Source organism: Ambystoma mexicanum, chromosome 2p, assembly GCF_040938575.1.
Source record: "Ambystoma mexicanum isolate Mex_15411 chromosome 2p, UKY_AmexF1_1, whole genome shotgun sequence".
NCBI lineage: Eukaryota > Metazoa > Chordata > Amphibia > Caudata > Ambystomatidae > Ambystoma > Ambystoma mexicanum.
The window spans coordinates 1,230,183,396-1,230,203,138 of record NC_090923.1 but is presented as its reverse complement, the minus strand read 5'-3'; the positions used below and the strand labels follow the sequence as shown (position 1 = coordinate 1,230,203,138).

Sequence of the window (19,743 nt, the reverse complement as noted above, 5' to 3'; positions counted from 1 at the left end):
TTGCCCCCTTAGGTTGTTACCTCTGTAAGTCACCTGGGTTAGTATCTATTTTTTTCCGGTTTGTTTGGTCTTGTCCCGGGTATGGTATGTGTTCCACTTTTTACACCCTCAAACTGGCTTACCACTTGTTCTCACCTTAGTGCTATTGTACAGGCACCCTTTGTGGGAATGCCTCCACCATCAGTAAATGTGTTTTTGTAAGTCATTTCTGATCAAAAACGACATCGCTGTTCTTGAAATAAATACTAATACAAATATGAGAACCAAATGCTGTAAACTGCAAAATCCTAAGAAAGTAAGACAGCAATTGCCACTTCATAGTTAAGGCTGCTAGTGAAATGAGAATGCCCTTTTTCAGTTTCGGCACCAAAGAAAAACATACTGCAGATTGATCTTGTAGACTCCAAACTGTATCAAATTTGGGATACAGACGGGGTAAATAGTGAGATTAAAAAAAGAACTGAAGATGGACTAAAAGGGACAGTTAAAAACAATTTTAATAAACTGTCAGGGGCAAGAGCTCCAGTGACCAAAAAACATTAAGGAAATTATACTGATAAACCGACAAGTCCTAGTGGAATGTAGATCTGGGGTAATGCCCATTGAGAACATGGAACATTTAGTTGTATGTCGACTATTTTTGTGACTTGCAGGGAATCCATAAAAGGAAAGCAAAAAGGAGAAAACTACTGAGAATTTGGTTTTACAAAACAAGAGTGCTCTTCGAAAGCAGTGGACAGATTTAGAAAAACTAATAATGTGGAAACAATGCTGGAGAAGATTTGCTTTATTTTTAACTGCTATTTTAGTACATATAAACAAACATAACTACATTGAATCCACACCAATATAAATATTTAGACTATGAAGTCGGGGGGGGGGGGGTTGTTAGAATACAAAGGTGTAGATCAGGAAAGGAAACAGTATAAATTACTTTTGTTACGCAGCCTTCCTTTTTGCACTCAGAAAGTTAAAGCAACTACAGGAAAAATAAAGAAGGGCTTCCAAAAGAGTATGTGGTACGAAAGAACATTTAGCAGGGTTATGGTATTAAAATAAAAAGGGCACAGAACAGTAGATTTTGTGCTAGCAAAAAAAAAAAAAAAAAAAAAAAAAAAAGGACTCACTAAAATCCTGGACTATGATGAGAGAAGACACTTTCGGTGCTTACTTGTGCTGTTTCATCAGTGTGCACTCGCCCCCTTCCTGAGGATCCAGATTGTACATGTAGAGGTAGCCATCAGAGGCACCAACCAAAAGTCTGGGAATCTTCTGGATCCTAGAAAAGTAGTTTGGAAAATGAAACATAAAACTACTGTTTGCAGAATGTTGCTCTTATAAAAACTTGTAGCCATCCACTCTGATGCATCTCAGCCTAAAGACAACAAAGGAGTCATGTAGTAATTAATTTCAATGCCGATGGCTCGATTCACTGGAAGTCTAGAATTAACACCAGAAGGCCATGTAAACTGTTTCATTGTTTAAAACAACACAACATGCTCTTAAATAAGTACTATATTTAATAATTATTTCATACATGCATGTGCATAATGACATACTTAAATATTGTTTAAAGAAAAACCTACTTTAACACAAACATTTGGTCCCAGGCATTTTTAAATGGTTTATCAATCCTGATAAATTAAGGGATGTAAAACACAAATGAGCAGTATATCAACAAAATCCCACAACAGTCACTAAAACGCTTTGCAACCCATCTGTTGCACAGCACAGTGAATTAGATTTGGAAGACAGAAAATCACAAAGGAGAGAATTACTGACTTATGAACGCTTTAGAACTTAAACATTTGTGTTAAATGATTTCATAGACCGGCCACATCCCAAATTGAACACCCAAACATATTAGCCTTTTAGTATACCTTAAGTCTTTGTTCTGCATTCAGGGAGGTTACACCTCCTTTCTCCACACATTCCTACCGCTTTTTCATTCTTTCATCTGGATAAAGATTTGACCCATCATGTGTGCCAACAATTCCAAAAGGTACAGATCAACAGTTCTCTACCTGTAGAATAAACTTCAGCTAACTGGCATAACCAACTTATAAACTAAGTAAGGCGGGCTTCAGCAGCATGACCAGCACTTAGTTCCTTCATTAAAGAGCCAAAACTAAATCATGACCCCGTTATCCCAGATTCAACAGCCAATAGGGCAACTTCAGCTTCACCTCATATGCCCTCATCTTTGAGATGATTCTTTATAATAGAACTTTATTCTTTCCTGGAGCCCTGTGCTCTTTTGTGCAGTTAAGACATTGTACCAGGCATACTTCCAGGAGTTTCAATAACAAGGGGCAAGGTGCTGGTTACTCACACAGCAAGCGCACAAATATTCTTATGTCCACAAAAAGGCAAGCGAACTGTAGCAAAGGCTCTTCCTTGGTTAAACATCTCTGTGACCTGGGAAGGCAGGTAACTGGTGGATGCCATCAATACTTTGCCAAAATAACCGGACCACGTTGTGGGCTCCTCAGGAGGTCTGAAAGACAGAAAACAATGATCAGCCTCGAGTACTTTCATCTGAACCAGAAAAATAAACTATCAAAACTGTAAAATTGTCAAAAAGACTTGGTACACTGCTAACAGTATATTGCAATTAAAAGTAGTGGTATTAGAGTTAGTGCCTGTGCGCTCTTGTCACAAGTCACAATTTCAATTGCAACCTCCCAGACCCAAAGCCTACAGGAGTAAGCTGCCAAGGAGGTGCATCATGGCTTTTAACAAAATGTGGCAGGCACTTCACTACTGTACCTCACTGCCATGTGACCTACAAACTGGGGACAGAAAACAAGTTTCATGTTGGCTGATTGGGAGGCAAATATTTTCAACCTATAAAGCATGAGTCTTCTGACAGTAGTGTACTGGTTGGGTAAATTAGGAGGCAAATCATATATTGCTTCTACAAGGTCAATCCAAAATAGTGGGATCACGGCGTCTAGTAACAAATCAAGATGTTGTCCACCTATTCACAAGGGGGAACCACCCCCTTTGGGACTAGGGAGTTGAGCCTGCTATGCTTAACGCTGCCAGGGGCAGGGTAAGTGGGATCCCTCTTGAGGTAACTGCCCCTTAGGGGACAGGGAATCCCCAGAGATATACATTTACCATCCCTTTTCCCCAGAGATTAACACCGTTATGGGGAACACAGGAACTAAGATGTGCGGGAACTCTTGAACAATGGCATGCCCAAAATGCATTAAACAGCAGAACAATGGAAAAACCAGCCTCCTCAAGTCATGTCAGGTGAGGAACCAATCGGAAAGGAATAGCCACAAAGCCCACAGACTAACTACGTAACAGCGCACATTGATGAACAAGTAAGTTACTTACCCCTGGTAACTTCCTTTCGATTGGATGTTCCATCCACGTATTCCTCATCTTATGATAATTATCTCTCCAGCTTCAGTTGCTTCGGGAATTTATTTTCGACAGGAGGCGATGTGTGCTGTCTCGTCGAGTCGATATCCCTCAATGTCATCATCAGTATAAGTAGCGCATGCAGCGCCCATTGGCTTCAGTTCTGTTTCTCCCCGACCTCCCACGTATTCCTCATCTTATGATAGACTCCCAAAGCAGTAATAATTTCGTGGTGGGAGTATGAATTACATTTTGTTCTAATCATGTACTGAATGAAAGACCACTTTTGCAAATTGTCCTCCCTGACTGGAAGATGAATCCAGGCTGTAAGGTCTCACAAAAGTGTGAACAGACGACCAATTGGTCGCTGAACAAATGTCTTTAACTGGGTCACGAGCAGCACAGATTGCCATTCCCCTTGTGGAATGTGCTCTTAGACCTTCCTGCGGATCCTTGTCCGCTAATCTGTAGCATTCACCAATAGCCAGGAAGATCCATCTGGATATGGTTTGTTAAGTAACCGTTTGATGCAGTTTGGGGCCAGTATAGCCAATGAATAATTGGTGATTTTGGCAAAATGTAGTCATTCTGGATATGTAAAAACTGAGAGCCCTTTTTGGGTCCACTCTGTAATCTTTCTTCCTCCTTTCCTGGATGGGGAGGTGGATAGAAAGTTGGTAAAGTAATTTTTTTGCAACAAGTGGCAGTTGGAGACTACCTTAGGTAAGCAAGAAGGTTTCACCTTGAGAATAACCTTGTCTTTATGGAAAACTAGATGAGGAGGTTTACAGAAAAGGGCCTGCAACTCACGTACCCTGCCGGCTGATGTTATTGCAATAAGGAAAACAGTTTTTAATGTCAAAAGTCTTAATGGGCATGAGTGTAAAGGCTGAAAAGGAATGCACGTTAAAAAATATTAGCACCAGATTCAGATCCCATACAGGGACATTCAATGGAACTGGTGGAAATACATTAGTGAGATCTTTTAGGAATTGAACAATCAGAGGGATCTTAAAATATGAATCCTCCTCTGAAGAGCGCTTGAAAATAGATAGCGCCACCAGGCAACCTTTAATTGTTCCAATCTGGAGCCCCAGATTAGCCAGATGTAACAAAAAAGTAAGCACAATAGGTGTGTCACATAGAAAGGGATCCACATTCTTATCCCTGCACCAGCTGCTGAACCTGTTCCAACAACAGTGGTACAAAGATTTTGTTGCTGGCCTTCTGGCTGAAAGCAAAATCTCCATTACATCATCCGCAAGGTCCCAATCCTATCTCAGCCTTTCAGAAACCATGCGTGAAGGCTGAGTGTCTTGACCTCTGTATGGAGAACCCGACCTTCCTCTTGCGCGCGAAGATCCTCTCTTTGTGGAAGACATGCCCAGAAGGTCCGGGTACCACGTCCTCCTTGCCCAATCCGGAGCAATTAGGATCATGGACTCCCCAAACTTTCTTTCTCAACTGCCTGATCACGTGAGGAATAACGGAGACTGGAGGAAAAGTGTACAGGAGTGGAAATTCCCGGTCCACCACGAACAAGTCTCCTACTGCTCCACTTGGGAGAAATTCCCTAGAGCAAAACAGTTTGCATTTACAGTTGACACTGGTCGTGAACAGATCCACTTGAGGGGTTGCCCAAAGGGTGAAGATCTCTTGAAGGACTTCCTGAGTTCTCTCTCTCGCGGGAGACTGCTCTGCCTGCTAAGAGTGTCCGCCGCCGAGTTCTCCTCTCTGGCTAGGTGAACTGCTGATGGGGAGATTCCTTCTTAAATTGCCCAAGCTGCATTGCCTCTCTGCACAGTGGTAGTGACCCTACACCACCTCTTGTTGAGGTAGTACATGGCCACTGTGTTGTCCGTCATTATCAGGACATTCATTCCCCGTACAGAGGGCAGAAAGGCCTTCAGTGCTAGTCTGATTGCCCTCAGCTCCAAAAGGTTGATGTGTAGTTTGGACTCCAATGGAGACCAGCGACCGCTGATTGTAAGATCGTTGGTGTGGGCTCCCCATCCTGTGAGTTAGGCGTCTGTCACTACCGTTATCGCCGGCCATGGCTGTCAGAAGGATTCTCCCTTGAGATGAGCAAGTTACTTGCCAACTGTAACGTTCTTTCGACTGGATGTTCCTCCCATGTATTCCTCATCTTATGATATTCAAATCCTGTCAGCTTCGCTGCTTCGAAAACATTTTTCTCGGCAGAGGGCGCTGTGTACAGTCGTGGCGTTGATGTCCCTAGACGGGCTCTGTACCGTGTCAACGTCACCATCATTATAAATAGCTAGTGCCGCGCCCGTTGGCTTCAGTTCTTTTTTTTGGAGGAAATATTAAAGGAACACCCAGGCGTGCCTCATGACTGATAGACCCTTCATGAGAGGGAAGTGTAACTAACGTAAACTGTACTGCGGGGTAGGATGGGAGGGGCAATGAGGAATATGTGGGAGGAACATTCAGTCGAAAAAACGTTACAGTTGGTAAGCAACTTGTTCTTCGAATGGATTGTGTCCTCCCACGTATTCTCATCTTATGACAGATTCCCATAGCAGTGGTAATTTTGGAGGTGGAGTACTAATTATTTTTCTCATGGACGGAATGAAGTACTGCCTTGGCAAATAAACCTTTATTGGAAGAAGCGGCATCTAAGCAATAATGCTTGATGAAGGTAAGCATTGATGCCCAGGTTGCAGCTGAACAAATATCTGCTGCAGGGTGTTAGGGAGAATTCTCTGTTTAGGCTGGATTTCCTAACCTAGTGAGTCCCCCAGATGCTTTGCTGGATTTTTGGGGTTTATTTTTTTCTCCTGCCAAGAGTGAGACTCTTTTACCCTCACTCTTGGACATTATTTGAGTGGGTTTCTTTGAATCTAGAAGTGTTTAATGGGTTATGGGGTCTTTTACTCCATAGGGTTTCATGTGTTTTTGTGATGTGTGTTACACAGCACCCTCAGTGCAGTGACACAGGGGTGTCATAGTGACCCCCCAGTATAGACGCCATACCCTGGGACTGACTACTGTCTCCCAGGGCATGTAAAGTCACCATTGACTTTACTAGTCTTAAATTCTGAACAGAACCAGTACAAACCATCATATTGTGGACGTGCTGGCTGGGGCAATTCGATTGCCCCAGGGTCTGTTAGTCGAGGGGGCACGTCTCCGTCCCCCCTGATCAAGTTTTGGCTGGTGGCAGTGGATACTACTTTTTATATTCAACTTCGAATATTTTCCTATGGGATTTCCCATTGTTTTAGGCTACTATCTTTATTTAATTATTTACGGTAGCCTCGAACATACCGCCGGTTTAATTAATATTAATTCTCCGGTTGGTATTTTTGCCAAAACTTGATTCTAAAATGGCGTTTGTGTTCTCTTCTGTGACTCCAACCCAAGTCGAGCCCTTTGTTCCACTTTTTGGCGGGCTTCTCCACAGAAGCCCTCCAAAGTGGTGCCACTCTGTCTGGGGTACTTGGGAGGGGTGGAGGGGAATTTAGGCACCCTGGACTGAGTTGCCTAGGCAACTCAAGTCGCACTCCATCCTGATTGGCCCAAGTGGTGAGCCGGCCGGCTCACCACTTAGCATGTTTGAGTGACAGCTAGGCTGAGTGAACGGGGGTTTGCTGCATAAAAGCAGGGCTTTGGGGACTGGAACTTCAGAAGTCGCCACAGGACCTAAGAATCCGACGAGGGAGAAGCTGAGCCGACCTGCCACAACACCACTACCGGTGGAGCCCTGCTGGACCGTCTCACCACTTTTTCCCAACGACAGAGGAGATCTCCCGCGGAGAGTCTTCTTCCTTTGACTGGTGGGGATAACCAGTTTCACCGTCTTTTCGCCTTCCCGACGTTCCTCGTGGCCGCCTTGCCTGTGCCAAGCACCCCGGCAACCGGGATACCACGTTTTACCACGACCGTGAAACAATGGTACCACCTTTAACCGGAAAACTCCGCGGCTGGTTTCTGCCCCGGTAGTGCAACGACCTTCATCTTTCCTCCAAGTCGAGATCTTCTGTTTCCCTGGACGACGACGCAACTTGCACTCACTACCAGGAACAACTGTCACCGCTGGAGGATCCTTCCCACTTAAGGTACCATGTCCCGCCTGGCTTCCCTTGCTACCGACTGTACGGGGTAGATTTAGCCCCCGGCTTTCGAACCTGGGTTAGCCTGGGACACCCTGGCTAAACTTTCCTAAGCCTCTCTAAACTCTTTTTGAACCCTCTGCAAGACTTTCTAAGCCTAGTGTAACTGTGTGATCTTGGGCGCATTTGTGCTCTGCTCTCTCTAAGAGTGGGCCCAGCCTTTGGACTTTGGCTCACCAGTGACTTTTGCTCTTCTGCCTTGCTAACAGTGTTCCTGAATCTTAGAGTGGTGTACCTTTCCATATTCTGTCTTTTTCCCTCCCTTTCTCACAAACTTATTGGAGTGCCATCTAGTTAAGCGCTCACCTCTGTATGAAAATAAGTGGTGTTTTACAGTAACTTATCTGATAAGGAAAAAGGGGTGTATATATTATAATAGTAACTGTGTTTAGAATATTTTACAATAAGAGTGCTGGAGTGTTTTCAACAGTGTGTTTTTAAATAAATAATTATATACTTTGATACCAAAGCTCGGGTCAGTGTTTGCTTGTATTGTTGTATCTGATTGCCTATTGTGTATACTTTGCATACTGCCTAACTCTTCTTGAGGGAAGTCTGACTGCTCAGCCACCGCTATCAGGTAAATCTGGGTGGTACAGACTAATACCAAGTGGGTTTACTGCCAACACCTGTAGACTTAAATCTTTTGCAGTGGTCCCTAAGGGAACTGCACAGGTTTCTGCCTAACACAGGGACTCCCCTCTTCAGAGCCGCAGAAGTAGCCATCCCCCTAGTGGAATGGGCTCAAAGCCCATCCGGTGGTTCCTTTCCCGCCAATCTGTAGCACTCAATTAAAGTCAGAATGATCCAGCGGGATATAGTCTGTTTTGTCACCGCTAATCACAATTTATGACCTGTATAACCTACAAAAAGTTGGTCATCTTGAGGCAATTTTGACATTCTTGAAATGTAAAAACTGAGATCCTTTTAGGGTCCAGTCTATGCAATCTCTCCTCTTCTTTGCCCAAATGAGGAGAACGATAAAATGTTAATATGATTTTTATGACAAGTGGAAGTCAAACTACTTTTGGTAAGAAAGAGGGTTTAACCTTAAGGACCCTTGGTTCTTGTAAAAAGTAGTATATGGAGGTTTACATGAGAGAGCCTGTAGCTCACTAACCCTGCGGACTGACGTTAAGGCCACAAGGACAGTTTTGGTATATGAGGAGTGGGCATGTTCAGTTGGATCGGGTTTGCCAAACTAACTTGGGAGAATTATCTAACCCACGGGCTGACTGAAGGTCGTCATAGAAGTCCTTTAATCTGGACACATCAGAGATTAGTTCTTGTGGCACATTAGGGGTGCCAAATTGTAACGCAAAAGGTCTAGTTTTATCATCAGATTGGTTCTCCTTCATAGATGGCAGATAAAGACTTTAAAAAAAATCTTTAGGCAAAGGTTTAAAAATCTTTTCCTGGACTACCACTGGCTTTGACAATTTCGAGTAATTGTCGACAACGGCTTCGAAGTCGGGATCGTTTTAATTGGCGTAGACTTTGATACTGGTGTCGACGGCTCAGACGCCGACAGTGTCAACGAAGGTGTTGACGCTGTTGATGTTTCTTCGACAGAACCCTCGATGGGCTGGGTTCCTGACTCAAAGCCCTTGACGATTTCTCGTCAGATCGAGATCTTTCTCAATGTAGAACTGGCTTACGGCTCAGTTTAGAAGATGCTGTCTTCAACTTCACTTTGTCGTCCTTTTGCAGATCAACAGGGGCATGGGATTTCTGCTGGTCTTTCGAGGGGGTTGAGGCCTCATTCTCAAAGATCTTGAGCATCTCATTACAAAATGCATCCCATTTTGCTAGGGAGTCCGATCTAGTTGGACACTTGATTACCTTGACCGATTAATCACTGGAGGTCAAAGATCACCTATGACGCCGTTACTTGGCTGTTAGGACAGTTTTTCTGAAGTCCGACTAAGGACTTAGTAAAACCATTCCAATGAGGAAGTACAAGACTCACCTCTTAGTATAAGGCTGTACCACCCAAGTTCACGGTAGCGCAGACAGAGCAGCCAGGCTTATCCCAGGAGGGAGAGAGGGCTGTAGAATCCGCACAAATGAAATTGTAATACACATGGTCCAAAGAAACACTGAAACACTATGTATGTACAAATAAATGATTTTTTTAAATTCAGGTAGGCCCAGATAAATCTAGGGGTAAGTAAGCACTAACACATTATATGAAATCACAATTATAAAAACAACCCAATACTTGAAGGTACACAGACCAAAGTATAAACCTTATGTGGACCACCTAACAGTAGTTCTAGGGAGGTCAAAACCTTTTCATACACATTCAGTATAAGTCACACTTATTCTTGGGGAGTAAAAACCAATGGTTACTTTCACAATTACATTCAGTAATGCAAGGGCAGTAGACACTACCAGTTGTACAGTGACTAAGTACAAATCACAATCAGGCAACTGGACAATATATTTTTTGTGAATAGTGGAACACTTATTCCAGGTACAGGAAAAACCTATAACTACTTTTGTGATAACACACAGTTATGCTAGTTGAGTAAATTCTAATGATGTAATATTTAATTAAAGGTGCTTTTGAGATCAGTGAAACACAGATAGAGATAAGCAGACAGCTAACTCGAGGTAAGTAAAACCCATATACTTTTTTAATCTCACAAGGAGTCCAGGTTAGATCTTTCCCAACTATACAAGTGACTGATGTAGGACTTATAAGGGACAGTTAGAAACACAGACTCTGGGTTAGATAGCACAGGGAAAGTAAACCCTAATGTTAAACTTAACTGAATGACCCAAAGTTATTCTACGTAGGCAACAACCTAATACAGACTTATTCTGGATAGGCTAACAGCAAGTCCGGGGAAGCAAGACCCAGTTGGAGGACACTCATACAATTATCCTAACAGGTCTTATCTGGCGATACCAACAGTTGGAGGACACTCGTACAATTACCCTGCAGGAATAATCTGGTGAAACAAACATTACTTTTGGGAAGAGGCACAACCTAATCACGGGTGAGTAATATACTTTCACATCTACTTTCTATTAAAATTAAACAGTTTCTAAGGAACGAAAGATGTTAACCATACTTTTAAGAATAATGCATCACACATCCAAAGTAAGAACTTTTTTTACTGTTAAGTCTTAGAGCTACAGTTACCAACAAACTCTTTCACAAGTAAGTAACTTGTAAACACTTATTTTCTTTTCTAGGCAAAAGGCTCAATCCCTTAAAAGTATTGCCCTTATTCCTGGAGCATAAGTGCTCTCAGTGGCAGAAAGGGGGTCACTAGGATCTGGTGTCCAACAGGCAGTGTCAGGATAGGTTCTTAAGTAGCAAAAGTCAGAGTTCCTTAGGAAGACTGGGAAAACAGGCGAGTACTTTACTTCTAGAGTTAGAAGAGGGTCCAGGGGCTTTGCAGAAGGGATCCTAGCAGGATTCTAGCAGGGGGACTGGGTGCACTGGATGAGAGGCCTCTCCATCACAGAAAACATCCCACAGCTACACAGAAATCCTAAGAGACTTACGGTAAGTACATACCGAAGCCAACACCGTACCTCATCATTGAAGAAGATTTTGTAGCAGGGGGATTTCAGGGTCTGCAGCCAAATAGTCAGTGGATTCCTTGTCGTGGTGACTGAAAACAAGACCTCAGAAGGAGCTTTTCAGCAGGGATAGATGAAGAAGGCTCTAGGCAAGATTTTCCTCACGGCTGAATACGGTTCTCTGGATTTGGTACCTTTTCAAGGAGCACAGAAGACAGAAAATCGCAGTTGAATTCTCACCGTTACAAAGGTCCAGCACTCTGTTGAGGAGACTTTTCGGACTCAATTTGTGTCTCTGGAGATCCACTAGGATGCCCATAAAGTTTCAGCGAGGTTCGTAATTCGGAAAAACGTGCACCGGACAGTGGCTCGAGGTCCCAGGGTATTGGGGTGTTGCAGAAACACGTGGGATGGCTCATAATGCAGGTCTTCTCGAGTCTAGTGGGGCTCACCAGGCTCTGTGATAGTGTAGTTGTTTTCGGAGTTCCCAGGTCGATTGGAAGGAAGGGCTACAGCAGGCTCCGATTACACAGCAGGCTCTCGGGTCGCTGGAAATCTTCCCAGAAGCTTTTCCTTCATACTCCACTACGGATTCGGTTCCAGTGGTCGACTACTCGTCAGCTTCAAGGTTCGCAGAATTTAACAGGAACTACAGCACAACTTCTACATTATCTCCCAGCATTTTACAAGAAGGGGCGATCTGGTTGTCCAATCAGGACAGCCAGACCCCTCACCCCCCCGCAACTGGGATTTGTCCCCATTCAGGCAAGGAGGAAGACAAAGGGCTGCAGAGTTTTGGACTCCTTCCTCGCTTCATGCCCTCACAGACAGACTGGAGCCTGGGCGGGGGAATCCAGGGGACTCCTGCCGAAGATAAAAAACACACAAAGGAATTTCCCACCCTGGATGTCGGGGAAGGAACAATAAAGGACAAGAAACACTAAAATGGTGCAAAAAGAAGACAGGGGCCCTTTTGGTAAAATAAGCACCTTTAGGGGCCTGTACTGCAGCTGTGAACACAGCCCGCGTTAAAGGTGCACCAAATTGGGGGGAGTGGCTTAGCGCCGTAGTGGATGGTCGCTTAATCTTCGAGCTCCCGGGCCGGCTGTTAAATATGGATATTTCTGTGCTCATACTTTCACACATATAAAGTGTACTACTTACTTGTGGGGCCATTACATGCTTCCGTTGCTTCGTAGGAGATCAGGGACCGTGTATGAGGAAATACAGAGGAGTGGAGTTGTGAGTAGGCATGGCCTGTGAAGCAGCAGAGTTGGGCTGCAGCCGAAGCTGCACGCCGTAATAGCTGATCAGCGTTCGTGCCTCGGAGGTCCCGAAGTCGTTGGGAAACACGTTTGCATCATGACGCAGGTAAACCTCCACAAAAGCACTGTTTTAATACATAACGCTGCAGGACAAATATATAAAAAGACCCCCATAATGAAATACAGAGTTATTTTATAACTCCTTTATACAGTATGATTTCATAAAGGAAATTAAGTGTGGAGGACCATGTCTTACTCATACTTATGGTGATTAACCTGTTTGCAGTTATAATGAAATTGTGAATATGGACTTCCGGAAAGCTAATAAGGACGTAGATACCTCATAGATTTTAGCTTGTGAGGTATTTATATAAGCATGTGTGACTGACAATCCTCTTAAATCCATGAAGCACTGTTCCATATAAGTATTCGTCAATACCAGTAACAATTGTAGGTTGGCAATGGAATGAATTAATTTCTTGGAAGGCTTTTCTCTACCTATGTGATACACGCAACCTGGATTGTCATGAGTCGTCATAACTAATTTGTAAAAGCAAAACTTGCTCTGCCTTTCTGCTCCCTGATTAGTGAATATTAGGTTTGAGTAACTAACTTCTATTATCAACAAGGAAAAATAAAGACCGTTTCATCTTTTTAGCTCAAACCAAGATTTTAGGAAACAGCAACTCCATAGTGACCTATAAGTGTGAATAGCTCACTCTTTGTCCTATTACAAAAAGGGAACTCTTTACGTCTTTGTTCAAGCATTCTACTAGCCCAGGAGCACCTATCCTATCTCAACAAGTCTTCTAAAAAGGGGCAATCCAAAGAAACTATATCCCCATCTACCAGCAATGCCCCCAAACGACAGAAGAGTGACTCTCCCACACCTAAGAAGGATTCACTAGATCCAGTTATGAATACCATCCTAATGGAAATCAAGTCACTTAAACCCTTTATGGAAACCACAATGGCCAAACTACAAATGCTTGATGACAAGTGGTCCACATTCGAATCCAGAATATCAGAAGCAGAAAGAAGAGTAAGTGATGCCGAGAATGTTTCTGGGAAGGTGCGGTTTCTGGAGAATTCAGTTCCATCTTTGCAAAAACAGACTGAAAACTTAGAAAATAGAAATAGGAGGAACAACATACGTATAGTTTGTCTTCCTGAAAACATTGAAAATGATAACCACACCCAGTTCTTTTACCACATTCTCCCGACTCTCCTGGATCTACCTTCACCTCCACAATTCAATATCCAGAGAGCTCCTCGTATTGGGCCCAGAAATCCCCCTCGCAATGCACCAAGAAGCTTGATCTTTCGCCCTAATAGATTATACCCATGTAACACTTCTAATAGAAAGAGTTCAAACGAAGAAGACTCTTATATGGGAAGGCACCAAAGTTGTCATCACCCAGGATGTGTTGAATATTACAGCCGCTAGAAGGAAAGAAAGAAGGTTAGCCTTTAGACCAGCATTGAGGAAGCTCAACACCAGATATGGGGTCATACATCCTGCATCCCTTAAAGTTACATTTAATCGCCAGATCTAAACATTTTAAGAACCAATGGACCTATGCAGTTTCATTCAAAGTCACAGGAAAGAAGAGATGGATACCTCCAGACCGCACAGCTGAACATAGGTTGAGCGCAGAAGGCGTTCGTTTACAATGATTTCTTTGCCTGAAAGGGGCACGTAAAGGGACATCCGTATTAGGTGCTCCTACACCGCCTATTATTGACTATTTTCAACATGGATTGGAGTGGCTGTGTCCAGTTAACCGCCACTACTTCATTTACAAGTTTGCTTTTACCTATGTTGCAAAACTCCATGTTTTTCATGTTTGTCCTCCCCATTTTGTCTTGGATCACTTGCTTGGGACTAGAATGAGTACTTTTTATTGTAGCTTCATGGACATGAACATTGTAACATGGAATGTCAACATAACCCAGTCAAAAGTCAAAATTCTTCCACATCTCAATAGGACGAAACCAGCCATAGCTTGCATACAGGAATCCCATCTCTCACAGGATGGGGCAGCCAAAATGAAGAGATTATGGGTAGGCCAGGTTTTTTCAAGTGCAGCAGATGGGAATGAGAACCAAGTGATCACTCTTACCAACAAACACCTTCAATGTAAGATATTATCCACAGAGAGAGATAATGTTGGAAGATGGGTCCTAGTTAAAATCCTCATTGACTACATAGAATATTCTTAATGTTTATGGCCCCACTACTGCTGACCAAAGAACTAGAGTAACAGGGGATACCAGGAATATCCAACTACTGTGACCTGGCCTGGATAGAAAATGTATTAGAAAAACATCAAAGGTCAGAGTAGTAAGAGTAGTAAGAGTGTTCAGGTGGTTGTTGTTGGTATAGCAACAAAATCTACATACTCAAGCTAAATATAGAATCTGCATCTATCACTATCTCAACAATCAATGAGGAGAAACAATTAAATTCAAACCTCTAGGCAATCAAACAATTTAATATTTTTATTTATTAACATTTGTTAAATAAATCTCTAGAAAAAGTATAATTTTAGTAAAAAACATACAATAACATTGGTATCTACAATATTATTAACAATAGTTCATATGGATCAATCCCTCCATTTCATTGTCGGATTGATCTGATACAAAATTCTCATCCATAAATCACATCCAACCACACTACAACCATACCACATACATACACAAGCCCAATAATAGAATCATTCATAATACAAACAATGATAAAACAATTTATCCTCAAAAATATCCAACAATCTAAAACATCATCATACAATATCTGGTCCGTTATTAATGTAGACCATCAATATAACACCTAAAAGCCAGTTCCTTGTAATTATGAACTCTACTGGCTCGGGTGGGCTTGACTTCTAATTTTGTTCATAAATAACAAAACAACCCCAACCCGACATGTTTCTTTCTGTATCACGTCCAGTAACCAGAAATTCTTCAGGGGTGTTATGGTCCAGCAGAGTCAGATGGATTGTACATGGACAAGAAAGAGATATGTAGTATGCCCCAACAACACACACATTGCGTCTCTTATAATTATGCGGTGTACGACCCGGGACAGGGGTAACCTACAAGATCACAGAGGTAAAGGCATCGTGTCGCCACAATAGTCATCCGGATTCCAGACTCTGATTATCAGAGGGGAAAACTCCCACTACTGCTGACCCAGGTTTCTGGACCAGTTTAAGAAATCGCACATCTAAATCTTGTCCCAATAACTTAATGGTTTGTCGAGATTTCAATGAAATCATAGACACTAAACTCGACAAAAAATCTATAGTGCGATTTAGAATAACCAGGTCCCACCTTAATTTGCTAATTTTGGGTCAGATTTAGGACTCATTGATGCCTGGTGCATTATTCATCCCTCGGTTTTAGATTACACGTTTTCCCCTCCTCATAACTCACTATCAAGGAGCAATTACATTTTCATATATAGATCTCTGATGAATAATCTAATAGAGGCAAGAATAGAACCTATCATCTTATCTGACCATGCGTTGGTCCAGATCAAACTATCCACTGCTCAAAACGTCCAACAGATGGTGATTCAACTCTGCCCTTTTAAAGGATGAAGATTTTGTGAAATGTATTCATCAGCAACATTTGTTCTTTTTTGCAGAGAACTCGCCTAATGATACCTTGATTCATAATAAGTGGGACTGCCTTAAAGCAACAATGAGGGGACATATTATATCCTATATGGCAGCCAAAAAGAAAAGACTTAAAAAACAAACTGATGATATTATATTCTCAAATTAAAATCTTACAATCACAGTATATTCATACCAACTCTGCCCTGACTCATCAAAATATTATTAAACTCAGAAAACAATATAATAATCTAACTACTGAATACTTGTGTGCCAATTTTTTAAAATATAAATCTAAGATTTATCAGTTTTCGAATAAATCAGGCAAAGCATTGGCATCCTATCTCAAGTTCAAAAATGATGAAGCAAAAATCACGGTTATTAAGGATCAAAATGGAAACAGAGTCATGTCACATGAAGACATTATGCAAGTCTTCTCAAAATGTTATCAAAAACTATATTCCCCGGAAAAATGTCCAGAGAATACCCATGCTTCTGATTTCCTTAACAATATCCATCGTAATGCTTACGCTATGTCAAACTTCAAATCTTTAAGTGAATCCATATCATTGAGTGAAATCCATAATGCCTTTAAGAATCTCAAAAAGAGCAAGGCTCCAGGGCCCAGATGGATTTTCTATTGCTTATTTCACCCACTTTAAAGATACATTGGTTCCCCAGTTTATTGAATTATTGAAATACTTTATTACTGATAAACAAGCCTTTGGTTCCTTTTCAGAAGCCACGCTGATAGTCTTCCTCAAACCTAATAAAGACCCTGAATTAGCCCACAATTATAGACCCATTTGCCATATAAACACAGATTGTAAAATATTTGTCAAAATGTTAGCCAACAGACTCAGCCCCCTTCTTCCTGGTTTGATTAAGAATGACCAGGTAGGGTATGTGCAAGAAGGGTGTCCTCTGCAAATATTAGACTATTCCCCAATATTATTAGCATCTTTCAAAAATCCCCACATCCCTACATGGCAATTGCACTAGATGTAGAGAAGGCGTTTGATAGAGTCGAATGGGACTATGTGTTTAAAGCCCTCTCTTGGCATGAAATCCCCGATTCGTTTATATCTATGGCTAGTGTTTTATATTCTAATCTCATATTATCAATCTATGTTAATAGTTAAATGTCCCAATTATTTTTTTGTCTACATAGAGGTACCCATCAGGGCTGTCCCTTGTCCCCTTATTGTTTATATTAGCATTAGAACCATTCCTAGAAGCAATTAGACAAGATGATAACATAGTTGGCATACAGTTTAAAGACAATAAGATCAAAACAGCAGCCTATGCTGATGATGGGTTACTTTTATTAAGAACTTCTGTAATGTGCATACAACACTTAAATTGTATCCTCTCACGTTTTTCCCACGCATCAGGGTACAAACTTAATACGGACAAGTCCATAATACTACCTCTTAACGTACACTGTACAAGTCGTCATTGTTCTACTCTTGGAATGAAATGGTGCCCGACAGATATTAGGCATCCAAATTTCAACTTCAATTAAGCAAATCATTAACACAGCCAAAATCATTACCTAAGTGAAGGAGCTAACAAATGCATGGCCACACTCTATATTTCATGGTGGGGAAAATTAGAAACTTAAAATGATGTGGTCATCTGTTAGATTATATTTTCTTTATATGTTTCCTGTGCCTATTCCTATATCTTTCTTTCATTCTTTCGACTCTTGTGTCCTCAAATTCCTATGGGGTAAGAAGGAAAAGAAGGATTTCGTTATATAAACTTAAAAAACCTAAATCCGTGGGAGGAGTGGGATTTCCAGATTATAGAAAATATCAGTGCGCCTTCTTACTAAGACTGACTCAGTTATGGTTCTCTCCAAATGATATTGATATACCTAACTGGTTGCACATAGAAAAAGCTATGGTCGTACCTCATGCTCTCTTAGACTGTCCTTATATTAATCATTATAAGAGATGTTTTCCTAGTACTAGTATTAATATTTCTATTAAGTACTTACGCTGATATTTAATTCCGCCTCAAACAGATAATTCTCAGTTTATATCCCAATATATATGGACGAATCCCCTAAATCGAATTAAAAAGTCATTTGTTGGAGACCATGGCTTGATTTAAGAAACAGGAATATAGGACAATTATTTATCCAAGGAGCCCCACTAACATTTGATGAGTTTACAATTAAATTTCAAGCCCCAAGGACCTTTATCCTGAAATATATTAGTTTAATGAATGCGATTATGGAAAACTATGAATTGTTAGTATCTAATTCTAATAACTTTCAAGCTCAAAGATTACTCCATTTATCCAATCCTAATGTTACAGAGTCTGTTTTACAAAGCATGTTCCTCTTTATTAACTGATGGTGTTCTATTTAAATGTCAAGAAGCTTGGAATCAAGACTGCCTCCCCAACATCTCACAATCTAAATGGCCTTGTATATGGACAAGTATTTCTAAGGTTATTGTCTCCGCCAGCCTTCTGCAAACGCTATATTTCTATCACCACAGGGTGTTTATAATACCACTAATGCTCTTTAGATGTGGAATTTCTCAAGATAATTGATGGACCTGTGCAAGATCGAAGGGACCTTTTAAGCATATGATCTTTGACTTACTATGTTAATGCTTTCTGGAAAAAGATTGGAGAAATCCTTCGAAACATTTCTGTATGTCCCTTGAAGTAGTTGTATATCTTGGTAGCGAAATAATCCAACCTGATATTCGTAAAAAACGATGGTTATTTGTTCGACTTATTGGTTGCCATCCAGATGATTACGTCAAACTGGAAAAATCTCAAAAGGTGTACACCTTAAATTATGGTGGAACTCAGTTTGTATTATTCACAGGATGGAAAAATGTAACGCGATATCTCTACCCCTGATGCATAAATATCTATTGAAATGGAACTCTTTTGTACATTATTCCTAATCAAGACTAGAACTATGGCTGAATAGTGTTATATATATATATATATATATATATATATGATACATTACTCACCGTAATCATATTTCTGATGCTTGTATCTGCTTAGATTCACATGCTGTGCATAGGCCGACATATAGTGGAAGCTGCGGAGTATTACAGTTTGTTTTTCGAAACTCGAAAATGGGCGTAGACACAGGGCGTGCCAGTAATACTATCCCTAGTGTCACGTCCACTGTACTCATGATCCCTCACGCGTGTAGGACCCTCAGATTGTATTTTTTCTGACATGAGGTAGCATGAGGAGAAGCGCGAGTACAGATAATCCAAGCAGATAGAAAGAAGGGTAAGACTACAAGCATCCATGCGCCTTCTCTCAGAGGGGAGGAAGGGTGGGTTGCATGTGTATCTAAACAGATACAAGCATCAGAAATACGATTACGGTGAGTAATGCATCTCTTCTGAGGCTTGTGGAATCTGCTTAGATCACATGCTGTGCATAGATTAGCAAGCAGTACCTGAAGAAGGAGGTGGGATGTGAGAAGGGTCATGAGCAAATAAATGTCTTAGAACCGCTTGTCCCACTTGGGTATCTGTCTTGGAATGGGTGTCAATGCAGTAGTGCAGAGTAAAAGTGTGAATAGAGCTCCAAGTAGCTGCTTTGCAAATGGTGTCAAGGGGGACATTTGCAATGAAAGCCAGAGTGGCCCCAATGCCTCTTGTAGAGTGGGCTCTTGGTGTGAAAGGCAGTAACACAGCTGGATACAGTTAATAATCCACTTCGAGATGGAACCTTTAGAGACGCGATCCCCCTCTCTGCCTGTAGCTATGGAGACAGTTGGTCTGTTTTCCTAAGCGGTCTGGTCTTGTTTACATAGTA

The 19,743-nt window shown here is 41.6% G+C and overlaps 1 protein-coding gene across 4 annotated transcripts in view; it reads right to left on the bottom strand.

Annotated features, from left to right (window-relative positions):
- WIPI2 (WD repeat domain, phosphoinositide interacting 2) overlaps nucleotides 1-19,743 on the bottom strand; it is a 619,932-nt gene that overhangs the window by 52,936 nt on the left and 547,253 nt on the right. For 2 of the 4 annotated variants that reach the window (XR_011302182.1, XM_069645521.1), the window contains exons 9-10: nucleotides 2,333-2,497; nucleotides 1,128-1,279 (exon numbers count right to left, since the gene is read on the bottom strand). Coding sequence is in view for 3 of the 4 variants with exons in the window: in XM_069645521.1 (XP_069501622.1) it covers nucleotides 1,168-1,279; nucleotides 2,333-2,497 (277 nt within the window). In the remaining variant the exon portion in view is untranslated. The remainder of the gene's footprint in view (nucleotides 1-1,127; nucleotides 1,280-2,332; nucleotides 2,498-19,743) is intronic. The other 2 variants (XM_069645520.1, XM_069645519.1) reach the window with 1 other exon arrangement.